Below are 13,924 nucleotides of genomic sequence, written 5' to 3'. Positions count from 1 at the left end.
GACTGTTTATCAATAACATTAATGACAGTGCACAATAGCTGAGGCTAAAGCTGAACACAGTTAACTCCTTCAGTGCTGACAGAAGGGTCTGTCACATCTACATAGCACAATATACAGCCTATAGACAACCTTTCTTACGTTATAGTCCAGAAGTGGCTAGGTTTGCCACAATGCTCCCCCAGAACCAAGCCGGCATACACAGTCTGATCCCAACGGATCGGCTTGGGGATGTCCGGGGCAACAACTTTCGGCTCAAGTAAGCTACGGGGTGTTCTCCGCCATCTGCTCCAACTTGGCTCAGTACTGCCCCCACTCCAAACATGGAAGCGTCTCTTCCCGGAGGGACTGGGCTTGGGTAGTCACAGGGTTAACATCAGCGGGATCCATGGGAGCATAGGCAGAAACAAGGGGGGCCAAGTCATTTCCAAGGAGAACATCAGCAGGTAAGTCCTTCTTGACCCCCACATTCACAAGTCTAGCGCCCACTCCCCAATCCAAATGTACCCTGGCAACAGGTAGGCGGAACACAGTGCCCCCTGCTACCCTCACAGCCATAGTGTCTCCAGTGTGCTGTTTCTCAGACACCAAGTTCTCTTGAAGCAAGGTCATGGTAGCACCAGTATCCCGTAGACCACTGACCTCCTTCCCATTCACTTTAACCCGCTGCCGGTTATTCCGGTGGGCAGCTTGCACGGGGTCTGCTTCATGTAGGCTGCCCCAGCATTCTGGCACCTCTACGTAGCGGGCCGCAGGCTGAGGATTATGTGGGATTCCGCCGGCGGGTCTTCTCCAGGACTGTGCTTGATTTGCTGCGTTTAGGGGACACTCTGGTCTTTTGTGCCCTAGTCGCTTACATCCAAAGCACCGAATAGGTTGTGAGTAGCCCCGCGAATTGAACCGGGCTCTCTGAGGGTAGTTTGTGGCCGGAGGCCGTGTGGTATAGCGGTGCGCCGGGGGCTGGTAACTGGCAGCTGCTGGGGTGACTGGGGGTCTGTACTCCACTCTAGCAGTGGGCAATCAGTATACCGCTCCCCCTGCCCCTCGTACTGCCACGGATCCGCCCGTGTGTACTGTATCCGGCACCAAATGGGGAGCTATCAGGGTTAAAGTAGCTCCCGAATCCCGAAGTCCCTGGACCTCCTTCCCCTCTACGGTCCCCAGCTGGCGGGGATGTTGCCAGTTATCGGCGGCCCGGACCGACATCACCTCATGCAGAATTCCCAGGGGTTCCTCGGCTTGGGTGCTCAACACCTCATGAGCGGCTGGCTCCATTTGGTAATGGTGAGCAGCCGCCCTTGGTGCCTGGTTCTGTCTGACCTGGTTCCAAGCTTGTCTGCTCCGATTTTGGGTGCACTCACGTGCCATATGTCCCCACTGCTTGCAGGTGTGGCATTGTATATTCACCCGTCCGTTGTTAGGCTGTAGTCCATGGTGCCTCCTGGCATCAAAATGCTGGTCTGCTAATCTGGCTGCTTCGGTTAAGGTGAGGGGTTTTCGATCTCTCACCCATTCTTGGGCTTCTGGGGACAAGCCGTTAAAGAATTGCTCCAACAGCATCAGTTGTCGCAATTCTTCCATGGTGGTAGCTTGGCTGGCCTGTATCCACCCTTGAGATGCTTGATCCAGCTTGTGGGCCCACTCTGCATGTGAATCTCTTTCTGGCTTGCGCAGGCCTCTAAACTTGCGCCGCTATGCCTCTGAGGTAATGGCATATCTTTCCAAGATCGATCTCTTCACTTTAGCGTAATCCTTGCTGTCCTCCCTGGGTACAGCGCGATACGCTTCCGCTGCTCTACCGGCTAGCTTGCCTGCTAGCACCGGCACCCATACGGACTGTTCCAAATCATGTAACTCACACAGTCTCTCAAAATCCTGTAAATACCCATCGATCTCATCCTTCTCCTCACAAAACATTTTAAATGCATGGTATGGGATTTTGGGTCTTACTGGGTTGCTGAGTGCGTCCAAAATGGATTCTGCTCGGGAGGATGCATTCCGCGGACTGTGTGCCATCACGTACTCCTGCACATCTGCCATTACCACGGATAGCATATCCCGTGGTACAGGTTGGGGTAAAAATTCCAGCCTGGTCCTCATTTCCCTCTGGTATAGGGTCTCCTCCATGGCTGCTGGAGGCGTAGCGCTGCGAGCTCTGTCTCCCTCCATCAGCTCAGCAATTAATATAGCCTTGGGTTTGCTGCTGCCTATCTTTCCCCTGGCTTCTAGCAGTTCCTTTAACGTTTGTCTCTTTAGCTTAGAATAATCCATCTCCATTCACTTTGGTCCCTGGTACTCCTTCCATCTTAGTCAGTATTGTAGTAATCCCCCTCTTCCTGAGGTTACTGGCTTGTGTAGTTGCTCTTCTGGGCGATAAGGTTCATTCCGTCGCTTGCCACCAATTGTTACAGTACCAACAGGATACCAAGGGTTAACACCAGATGACAATGTCCTGCATAGGGAATCAGCAATTCACAACCCAGCCAGTTTTCAGGTTTAAAACAGAATGACATTTATTAAAAGGCTATGTCTAGTATTTATGCAGGTTTGACCCCCCAGATCGGGGGGGGGGGGGTTGAAAGAATGTTGTACATTAGATGGAGGGAACACGCCCTTGACATGATACAATAGATTTACCTTGCTTAAGCTGATAACAATTTAAACACAAGACACATTTGGCTTTTCTTATCACCTATGCATTTGCTCTCTGAGGGTGATTAAACAATGGACTGTTTATCAATAACATTAATGACAGTGCACAATAGCTGAGGCTAAAGCTGAACACAGTTAACTCCTTCAGTGCTGACAGAAGGGTCTGTCACATCTACATAGCACAATATACAGCCTATAGACAACCTTTCTTACGTTATAGTCCAGAAGTGGCTAGGTTTGCCACACTTTCCTTAAAGAAAGTCTCCAAGATGGAAGAGATGCAGGACCATCAGGTCTGCATACCAATCCTGTGGAGCCACGCCGGTGCATTAAGGATCACTTACACCCTCTCCTGCTTGACTAGAGCATGACTCGAGGAAGAAAAGCAAAAAGTAGGAAAAAGGTATGCAAGACTGAAACTCAGAGGTATCGCCAGAGCGTCCATCTGAATAGACTGAGGGTCCCTTGACCCGTACTTCGAAAGACTAGCATTCTGCCGAGATGCCATGAAGTCCAAATCCGGCTGGAAATCCACTCCTGGAATGTGTATCGCTGACCTACTGGAACTTCTATGTTCTCTGAGTCTTTATGGAGCCCCCTGCTCTCCATCCCAGAAATCTGGCGTCTGTAAACACAATCACCCAAGAGGATCTTCCAGGGTCCCTGGAAGAGATGATTCTGAGACAACCATCAAGGTAGAAAATCCCTGTCTCCTGCTCCAGCTGTAATCGCGGAGACAGATCCGCATAATCTCCGTTCCACTGCCCGAGTATGCCTAACTGCAGAGGACTGAGGTGGAAAGCAGAGAACGGGATGATGTTCCTTGCCGCAACCATAAGCCCAATTACCTCCATGCACTGAGCCACTGACGGCCGAGAAGAGAACTGAAGTGCTAAGCAAGAATCGAAATCTTTGATTTCCTGACCTGTCAAAATAACTCATTGATAAAGAGTCTATTATGGTTCCCAAGGAAACTATCCTTGTAGATGGAACTAAAGAACTCTTTTCCAAATTCACCTTCCATCCGAGAGACCACAGGAAGGATAACATTTCCGTGTGTGATCCTGCTTGTTGAAAGAAGGCGCTTGAACTAGAATATCATCCAGATAAATAACCACTGCAATGCCCTGCGATTGGAGCACCACTAGCAGGGATCCCAGAACCTTTGAGAAAATTCTGGGAGCTGTGGCAAGCCGAATGGAAGAGCCACGATCTGGAAGTGTTTGTCTTAGAAACTTGTGATGGTCCCTGTGGATGGGAACATGCAAGAAAACGTCCATTAAATCCACCGTGGTCATAAATTGACCCTCTTGGACCAAAGGAAGAATGAAACTAGTAGTTTCCATCTTGAAGGACGGCACTCTGACAAACTTGTTTGGACTGTGAGATCTAAAATTGGTCTGAAGGTTCCCTCCTTCTAGGAAACCATGAACAGATTGGAATAGAATCCCAGACCTCGTTCCTGCATTGGAGCAAGAACAATCACTCCCAGGTCGGAGAGGTCCCGCACACAATGTAAGAATGCCTCTCCTTTGTCTGGTCTACAGATAATCTTGGAAACAGAAAACCTGCCCCTGGGAGGAAAGGCCCAAACTTTAGTTTGTCTCCCTGGGACACAATGTCCACCGCCCAGGGATCCTGAACATTTGGAGCCTAAGCCTGAACGAAGAAGGAAGCCAGCTCCCCACAAAATCGGATCCCGGATCGGAGGCATGCCCTTCATGCTGTCTTTGATTTAACAGCAGGCTTCTTGGATTGCTTTCCCCTAGTCCAAGACTGAATGGGACTCCAGAAAGGCCTGGACAGCTCACGCCTGGAAGAGGGAGTGGAAAGATTTTCCTAGAATTTTCGAAAGGAACTAAAATTACTCTGACATCCCTTTTATTTATTTCTCTTATCCTGAGGGAGGGAATGTCCCTTAACTCCAGTAATATCAGCGATTATCTCCGTCAAACCAGGTCCAAACCAGGTCTTTCCCTTGTAAGGAGTCGTTAAAAGATTAGACTTAGATGAGACATCCGCAGACCAAGATTTTAATCATAATGCTCTGCGGCCCAATATGGCAAGCCTAAAATCCTAGCTCCCTGTTAACAAACTGAAGGGAAGCAACTGTAATAAAGGAGTTGACTAACTTAAAGGCCTTTATCCTATTCTGTATTTCTTCGAGGGGAGAGTCTGTCTGAATAGTATCAGACAACGCATGAAACTAGTATGCTGCCGCACTAGTGACGTTAGCACCGCAGGTTACCATTGTAAACCCAGATGTACATGCATTTTTTTTGAGCAACCCCTCTAATTTCTAATCCATAGGATCTTTAAAGGAACACCTATCCTCTATGAGCATAGTAGGACTCTGGTTAGCGTGGCAATTACCCCTTCTGCCAAGACTCCTTAATAGAGTCCGCTATAGGAAACATCCCGTTAAAAATAGGGTATGGAGAAAAATGGGATACCCGGTTTCTTCCATTCCTAGCAATAATTTTTGTAGCCCTTACTGGTACAGGAAATACTTGGGGGCACGTCAAAATACTTGTTTAGTATACTGGACTTTTTAGGATTGACTACGCAGTTAGTCTCGAAGTCATCCAAGGTAGCTGAAACCTCCTTAATTAACAAACGGAGGAGTACAAGCCAAAACCTGAAGAAAACAACTTCAGTATGAGATAAAGGAATTACACTGTCTGAGTCTGAGATTTCCTCCTCAGATTCTACCGAAGTATCTTCCTCTTCAAGATTCTGGAAAGAAAACTTTGGGAATAGTCACTACAGTATCAGAAACCTTTATTTGAATACATTTCCTCTGACGTTTTCCCTGAAGCATGGGAAAAGCAGACAATGGGGCATATGCATCGAGCTCCGAATGGAGCTTGATGCCCCGTGTTTCTGGCGAGCCTGCAGGCTCGCCAGAAACAGCAGTTATGAAGCAGCGGTCACAAAGACCGCTGCTCCATAACTTGTCTGCCTGCTCTGAGCAGGCGGACAGACATCGCCACAATACAACCCGATCGAGTACGATCAGGTTGATTGACACCCCCCTGATGGCAGCCTATTGGCCGCGAATCTGCAGGGGGCGGCGTTGCACCAGCAGCTCTTGTGAGCTGCTGGTGCAATGCTGAATACGGCGAGCGTATTGCTCGCCATATTCAGCGAGGTCTGGCGGACCTGATCCGCAGTGTCGGATCAGGTCCACCAGACCTTGATACATATGCCCCATTGCCTCAGATACTGCCAATGACATTAGAGAAGTGATGTCTTGCAAGGTAACTCCACGTGGAGTTTGAGAGGAAGCGCAGGGCACTGCATGTGTGGGCGATAACATTTTTTGGGACACTTGAGGAGAAAGATGCAGCATATATTGACCATTGTCATTAGACTCCTGAACAACATCCGCCTTACAAGAAGTTGGCTCTGAAAAGTCTATCCTTATTTTATAAATACTCTCACCACATGAGAAACAGAAAGGGATTGGTGGTTCCATATTGGTACCAAAACATAAAGAACAAGAGACACTACGCAGGGCCTCTTGGTCCATACTGACTCACAATGGATGAATTAATCAAATAAGAGTCTTACATTTTTTAATAAAAATTAACACAGAATAAAAGGTACTGTCTCTTTAAATTTTAAAACGTAAGTTTTTATTTTTTGTGCATAAAATAGAGTAAATTGGTACACAAATACTGTAGAACCCTTCTACCCCTCAACTAACTTTGCTGAGGTTCCCATTTGGCTTTCTGACACCAGATAGATTCCCTCAGAAAAAGGACGGGAACTCAGCTGTAGCGCTATCCGGTCCTAACGCATGTTTAAACACTGAGGGCTCTATTTATAATATCAAACTGTCTGATCCTTCCGATAACAGGAAGTGTAAAGGAAGTGTTGCGCAACCCAAACTGGCGCCACACATAGCTCCGTCCATTGTGGGCGTTTCCAAAGGAAATCTCCCGATCGCAATTTTAATGCTTAAAGTTAAGTCACCGGGAGATATTAACTGCCAAGCCTGGAAGTTAACTGAGTGTTCAGTTTCGAGACCGCTGCTTAGCCCTGTGAACAGTGAAACACCACCTCTAATGAGCCTGACTCCTCAGTCCCAGTGATATAAGCCCCCAGGAGCAGTGAAAAATCACCTAATTATGAGACTATCTCCTCAGCCCCAGCGCCTGCTTAAAAGGTGCCGTCTATAAATCCCCTCCTTTTGTATATAGGAGGCTCTATGTCCCAGGTAAATAAGTGCTCCATTTCCTCTGGATCCTTTTATTCTTTTCCCAGACCCAGAATAAAAATTCAGCACTTACCTTTTAAATCTGCCAGACAGCTGGACAGCTCAGCAGGTTTGAGAGGTCCTCTCCCTCACATAGCCCTGTGGAGAAAAGATACAGCCTGAGTCATCTTACTTAGGCTATCAGGGTTAGGGCAGCATAATTACATGGGAGGCGCAGTGAGAATTATGTCCCACAAGTTCCCATTGGTCTAAAGCCACCACTGCTCTACTGAAGAGACTGATATGGACTACGGCTACGCCCTAGAACAAAGCAGCACAATCTTGCACTACTTAAAAAATAAAAAACTCTTGATTGAAGAATCCTTTTCTAACACCTAACTTTATCACCTCCTTGCTCTAACGTAGGCAAAGAGGATGACTGGAGTGGGAGGGAAGGGAGGTGATATTATACAGCTTTGCTGTGGTGCTCTTTGCCGCCTCCTGCTGGGCCGGAGTGATATTCCCTACAGTAATTAATGATGATCCGTGGACTCATTGTGTCATTAAAAAGAAAAAGACCTGTAAGTGCCCTCCTTCATGCATGCAATTATATATATACAGTATATATATCTAATATATATAATATATTAGTAGTTAACAAAGCACAATATAAATATTTGTTTTAGTTCCCAGGCCGTCAGTTTTGGTTTTGTTTCAGTGTGATGGGTCAGACATTCTAGCCAATCACAACAAGGTATATTACCTGTGCCAAGAGCACATTCTTGTCATTAGGGGTCTGTTATACAAACATATATTGTGCTTTGTTAACTGCAGTATCAGCTGTGTACAAACATCAATTTCCTGCTAGTTTTAAATGCAATTTAAACATGTTTTACTTAAAGGGACACTCAAGTCAAAATAAACTTTTAGTATTCAGACAGAGCAGCAGTTTTAAGACCCTTTCCAATTTACTTCCTTTATCAAATTGTGCACAATCTTTTTACAGTCACACTTTCTAGGGAACAAGATCCTACTGAGCATGTGCACAAGCTCACAGGGTATGCATATTCTAGTCTGTGATTGGCTGATGTCTGTCACATGATACAGGAGGCCGGAAAATAGGAGAAAAAAATATATTTGTCAAGAAAGAAATCTACTGCTTATTTGAAATTCAGAGTTAGTGCAACTGCATTGTCTTTTTATTATGTACATTGAGTGGTCCTTTAAAGGGATGGTAAACATAGAATTTAATGTTACATAACTCTGCACTATGTGTAACATTAACCTATCGACACTTGTAAAATAAATAAGGGATTTAACCCCCATGAAATCTGCTCTTACCTTCCTTGCAGGCTACATTTAGCGCACAGAACTATGTAACTCATTTCTACGCTTACTGTCCCTTTAATCTTTTTCTTACAAAACATCTTTTTATCTGGTTTAATTTGCTGTTTATTCATATACCTGACAGTAAACTTATGAGAACAATGTGCATGATGTAAATCCAACGTATCTGTCAAAGTAACGGTAGGTACCAGGGGAGTGACTTACCTCCCTCACAGAGCTCTTCACTGGGATAAAGCCAGACAGCATCTTAATCTCAATAAGAGCCATGTTAGACCTCTCCCGGGAGCCTGTGTATCTGCAGGAACAGGAGACAAAATGATATGGAGAGTTAGCTATACAGTTTATTTATAGTAAACAGCTATGGTGCATCAGCATTGTGTTATGTCCACTGTGTGACCTTATCTGCCAAACTGACCAATCACCTTAAAGTAAATAAGCCATTTATGTAACCAAATAATCACACAGATGTTCCTTACCTCGCAATTGGTGTAATTGTAGCGTATTGGGTCCCTGCACTGTGCTTCTTTATTGCAGGGAAAACAAAATTTATGCTTACCTGATAAATTATTTTCTTTCCTGGCATGGAGAGCCCACGTATCCATTCTAATTACTAGTGGGAATTCAACTCCTGGCCACCAGGAGGAGGCAAAGAACACCCCAGCAAAGCTTTAAGTATCTCTTCCACTTCCCATAACCCGCAGTCATTCAGCCGAGGGTATACGGAAAGAGAAGAGGATACCTAGGGTATAGAGGTGCCTGAAGTTTAGAAAAAAATCAACAAATCAAAAATAATAAGCCATCTTGAATTTTAAATGGCATGGAGAGTCAACAAATCCAGTCTAATTACTAGTGGGAACGAATACCCAAGTTAGAGGACACAGAATGGAAAGGGAGGGAGAAACAAGACATGCTGACCTAAACTGAGGGTACCACCGCTTTAAGAACCTTTCTCCCAAAGGAAGCTTCAGCTGAAGCAAAAACATCAAATTTGTAAAATTTAGAAAATGTATGTAAGGAGGACCAAGTGGCTGCCTTGCAAATTTGCTCCACAGAAGCCTCGTTTTTAAAGGCTCAGAAAGAAGAAACAGCCCTAGTTGAATGAGCTGTAATCCTCTCAGGAGGTTTTTGTCCTGCTGTCTCATAAGCCAACCGAATGACACTCAACCAAAAGGAAAGAGTATTTGACGTGGCCTTCTGTCCCTTACGTTTGCCAGCAAATACTACAAAAAGGGCAGAGGATTGACGAAAGTCCTTAGTAGCCTGGAGATATAATTTTAGAGCACAAACCACATCCAGGTTGTGTAACAAGATGTTCTTTCTGAGAAGAAGGATTTCGGACACAAAGAAGGAACGACAATTTCCTGATTGATATTGCGGTCTGAAACCACCTTAGGAAGAAATCCCAATTTAGTACGAAGGACCACCTTATCCACATGGAAAAAAGGATAAGGGGGATCACACTGTAGAGCCGAAAGTTCTGAGACTCTACGAGCATAAGAAATAGTTGGTAAAAATAAAGCTTTCCAAGACAACAATTTCTTTCTTTCATGTAATTGGCAAGAGTCCATGAGCTAGTGACGTATGGGATATACAATCCTACCAGGAGGGGCAAAGTTTCCCAAACCTCAAAATGCCTAAAAATACACCCCCCACCACACCTACAATTCAGTTTTACAAACTTTGCCTCCTATGGAGGTGGTAAAGTAAGTTTGTGCTAAGATTTCTAAGTTGATATGCGCTTTTCAGCATTTTTGAAGCCAGATTCCTCTCAGAGTACAGTGAATGTCAGAGGGATGTGAAGGGAGTATCACCTATTGAATGCAATGGTTTTCCTCACGGGGATCTATTTCATAGGTTCTCTGTTATTGGTCGTAGAGATTCATCTCCTACCTCCCTTTTCAGATTGACGATATACTCTTATATTCCATTACCTCTACTGATAACCGTTTCAGTACTGGTTTGGCTATCTACTATATGTGTGTCAGGGTTCAGCCTGGAATTGAACTTGGGATCTGTCTCTATTTCTGCAGCTGTTATTTCCCAGCCTGTTGTTTTACCACTATGCCACCAGATGGCTTGATCACAGGAAAGGAATATTGTGTTTTTCTGTTTGCTGCAACTTTGGCTCTCTGGCTCCACCTGCTTGCCAGCTGAAAGAAATCATTTAATCAGCAGCCTGCTTTATCTGGGAGGTTTGTTTGCAATTCTGTGCTTTCACATTAAGAGTGATACTCTGAAAGACTCTCTGCTCCTGTATCCTGTATCCTGTGTGAAATACAGATTTGTTGGATTTCCTGGTTCCTGATTTGTGCTAAAATTACTGACTACTCTTCTGGATAATCCCTTGGCACTGTGTTTCATTTTTTGACTGATTTCCTGGAAATTGAGCTTGCTTAAAACTTTCTTTCCTAAGGACTGACTCAGGTACTTTTGCTTGCTTGTTTCCTGATACTACAAAGTTCCAATTGCAGTCTATGCAAATGTCCTGTTTGTTTCTACAAAGTTCCTGCTTGTTATTAAAAGCTCTGCTTTCCTGAGTGTTATTACACAGTTCCAGTCTACAGCATATGCAAATATCCTGTTTGTTATTACAAAGCTCTGCATTCCTGCTTATTATTACAAAGCTCTGCTTTCCTGAGTGTTATTACACAGTTCCAGTCTACAGCATATGCAAATATCCTGTTTGTTATTACAAAGCGCTGCATTCCTGCCTGTTATTACAAAGAACTGTATTCCTGCCTTATACTACAACCTATAGACTTTGTCTTATCTAATTGCATATCTCTACATTGCTTTATCCTATAAATAAAACCATCTCCTTTATTTCCTAAAACGTTGTACCTGTTTAATTATGCCTAAAGGGAAAGACTCACGCAGACAAAATACAACATTAACCCCAAAACCTGACACCTCTGCACAACAGCTCCTTACTCCTGAACCTGCTCCCTTGCAGAGTATGACAATGTGGATGGGTGTCTTTTGGTAAGTATGTTTTCATTACTTAAGACACTCTCAGCTATGGTGTGGCACTTTATGTATTTATATAAAGTTCTAAATATATGTATTGTACTTATATTTGCTATGATTCAGGTTTTCAGTATATTTCCTTTTGCAGACTGTCAGTTTCATATCTGGGAAATTATTTTTTTATGAAAATGTATTTCTTACCTGGGGTACAGTCTCTTTTCTTTTTAAAGACACGATGAGTCCACGGATCTTCATCCTTACTTGTGGGATATTCACCTCCTGGTCAGCAGGAGGAGGCAAAGAGCACCACAGCAGAACTGCTGTATATAGCTCCTCCCTTCCCTCCCACTCCAGTCATTCTCTTTGCCTACGTTAGTGATAGGAAGAGGTAAAGTGAGGTGTTAAATTAGATTCTTCAATCAAGAGTTTATTATTTTTAAAGTAGTACAAGATTGTGCTGCTTTGTTCTAGCGTGTAGCCGTAGTCCATATCAGTCTCTACAGTAGAGCTTTTGGTGGCTTTAGAGCAATGGGAACTTGTGGGACATAATTCTCACTGCGCCTCCCATAATTTGTATGCTGCCCTGTCTCTGAAAGTCTGAGGGGATATACTCAGTCCTTTCTTTTCTACACAGGCCCATGTGAGTGAGAGGACCTCCCAAGCCGGGTGTACTGCCCTGCTGTCGGGCAGCAATTTAAGGTAAGTGCTGACTTTCTTATATTCTGGGGAAGGATTTCTCTCAGACTAAGTGGGCACTTTATTTGCTAAGGAGGGAATTTTAAGGGGGCTGTTTAAGATCACACTCCTTTATTCCCTGGGACACTTTATCTCTCCTTCTGGAGAGGACATGACAGCATTGCAGGCACTGGGTCTCAGGAACCTTTAGTTTGGTGACGGTTCTATGAGGACTTAAGTTGCTAATCTGAAGAGATTCAGTGTGAGGTGTTTGTGTTCATTTTGGGCTAAACCGTTGTCTAATAGCAAACGGTAGACCAATCTGTTTTTAAGTTTTTTCTAAGGGGGTTAATTATCTCTCTGTGGCGTTTCTGTACTATAACAATGGCGACCGGGAGATTATTTGGTGTACCGCCCAAGATGGGCGGAGTTTGTGTGGTACCAATTTGGCCGGTGCACTTCCTACTAAAGAGTTGCACGTTAATAAAACTGAGACTGTGAAGTAAGGGTAGAACCGGATGACGCTTCAGCTAGACACCGGTTACTTACAATTAAGACAGTAACGTCCAGTGCTAGATTCGCAATCTTTAATGCGTTCAGCTGACTTCTGGACGTGTTTCCTAAATACTGGTTACTTTCAAATAAGACAGTAGCGTCAAGTGCTGGACTTTTAGTCTTTAATGTCTACACAAAGGTCGGACAGTTTTTCAGCTGAGCTCCGGACCTTTTTTAGGTTCAATTTATGTTTTTTAAAATAAATACATTTGGTAGCAGGGCTCCTCAGCAAGATCAGGCTGAGGGGTAAATGTAATCTGCAGTAGTTACGTACTATGATAGATTTTTTCAGCACTCAAAAATAAAAAGTTACACGTTACAATTTAAAGAGACTAACGTTTTTTATGTATAAAAAATGTAACCCATTTTCTTTATCTAAATATTTTTTTGTGACTCAGGATTAGGGGTCCCTTGGTTTTCTGCTTTGATGCAAATGTGTCATAAATGTAAATTTTTATGAAACTACTCCTTCCCAGATTATTTAGGAGTTTATTGACAATGATGATGGTCAAATATACAACAAATTTCTCCTAAGGTGTTCCAAAAAATGTGTAGCCCACATGGAGTTGCCCTGTTTTTAATACATTGGAGACCCTATCAGACTTGGAATAGGGGAAATCAGTTTAAGAAGCTTGCTGCTGACACAACATGGGGGGCGTGAACCCGACCTGTAGGGGGGCAGGTTCTTCTTCTCAATCAAGTTTGGTTTTGTGATCATTATCTGTTCGTGGTTCCCAAAAAGGAGGGAACCTTCAGACCCATTTTAGACCTCAAGAGTCTAAACCAATTTCTCAAGGTTCCGTCATTCAGGATGGAAACTATTCATACCATTCTTCCATTGATCCAGGAGGGTCAATTTATGACAACAATGGATTTCCAGGACGCATATCTACATGTTCCTATCCACAGGGATCATTACAAGTTCATAAGGTTTGCCTTTCTAGACAAACACTTCTAGTTCATGGCTCTTCCTTTCGGTCTAGCCATGGCTCCTAGATTCTTCACAAAGGTTCTGGGGTCTCTACTGGCAGTACTAAGGCCACGATGCATTGGGGTGGCACCTTATCTGGATGATATTCTAGTCCAGGCACCATCTTTTCAAAAAGCAAGATACCATACCGACATGGTGTTATCTTTCCTGAGAACTCACAGAGGTAAATTTGGAATAGAGTTCCTTAATCTCAAATACAAGGATGACTTTCTTGTGAACCATAATAGATTCCATATCTATAAAGATTTTTCTGACAGAAGTCAGGAAATCAGAGCTCGTTTCCACCTCAGACCTCTGCAGTTCAGCATGCTCAGGCAATGGAACAGAGATTATACGGATTTGTCTCCTTGAATAACCCTGGAGCAGGAGACGAGGGACTCGCTTCAATGCTGGTTGTCTCTGAATCATCTCTCCCAAGGATCCTGCTTTTGCAGACTGTCGTGGGTGATTGTGAAGACAGACGCTAGACTTCTAGGATGGGGAGCTGTCTGTGGTTCCCTAAAGGCTCAGGGAGTTTGGACTCAGTCAGAGTCTGTACT

At 44.2% G+C, this 13,924-nt stretch overlaps 1 protein-coding gene across 1 annotated transcript in view; it reads right to left on the bottom strand.

Moving 5' to 3' along the window:
• LOC128640317 (alpha-2-macroglobulin) overlaps positions 1-13,924 on the bottom strand; it is a gene marked incomplete in the record, with an annotated part of 664,962 nt that overhangs the window by 74,660 nt on the left and 576,378 nt on the right. Inside the window, 1 exon segment of the mRNA XM_053692808.1 lies at positions 8,402-8,492. Coding sequence (XP_053548783.1) covers positions 8,402-8,492 — 91 coding nt within the window.

The sequence above is a fragment of the Bombina bombina genome, chromosome 9 (assembly GCF_027579735.1).
Source record: "Bombina bombina isolate aBomBom1 chromosome 9, aBomBom1.pri, whole genome shotgun sequence".
Taxonomy (NCBI): Eukaryota; Metazoa; Chordata; class Amphibia; order Anura; family Bombinatoridae; genus Bombina; species Bombina bombina.
This window is presented reverse-complemented; position numbering and strand designations above follow the sequence as displayed.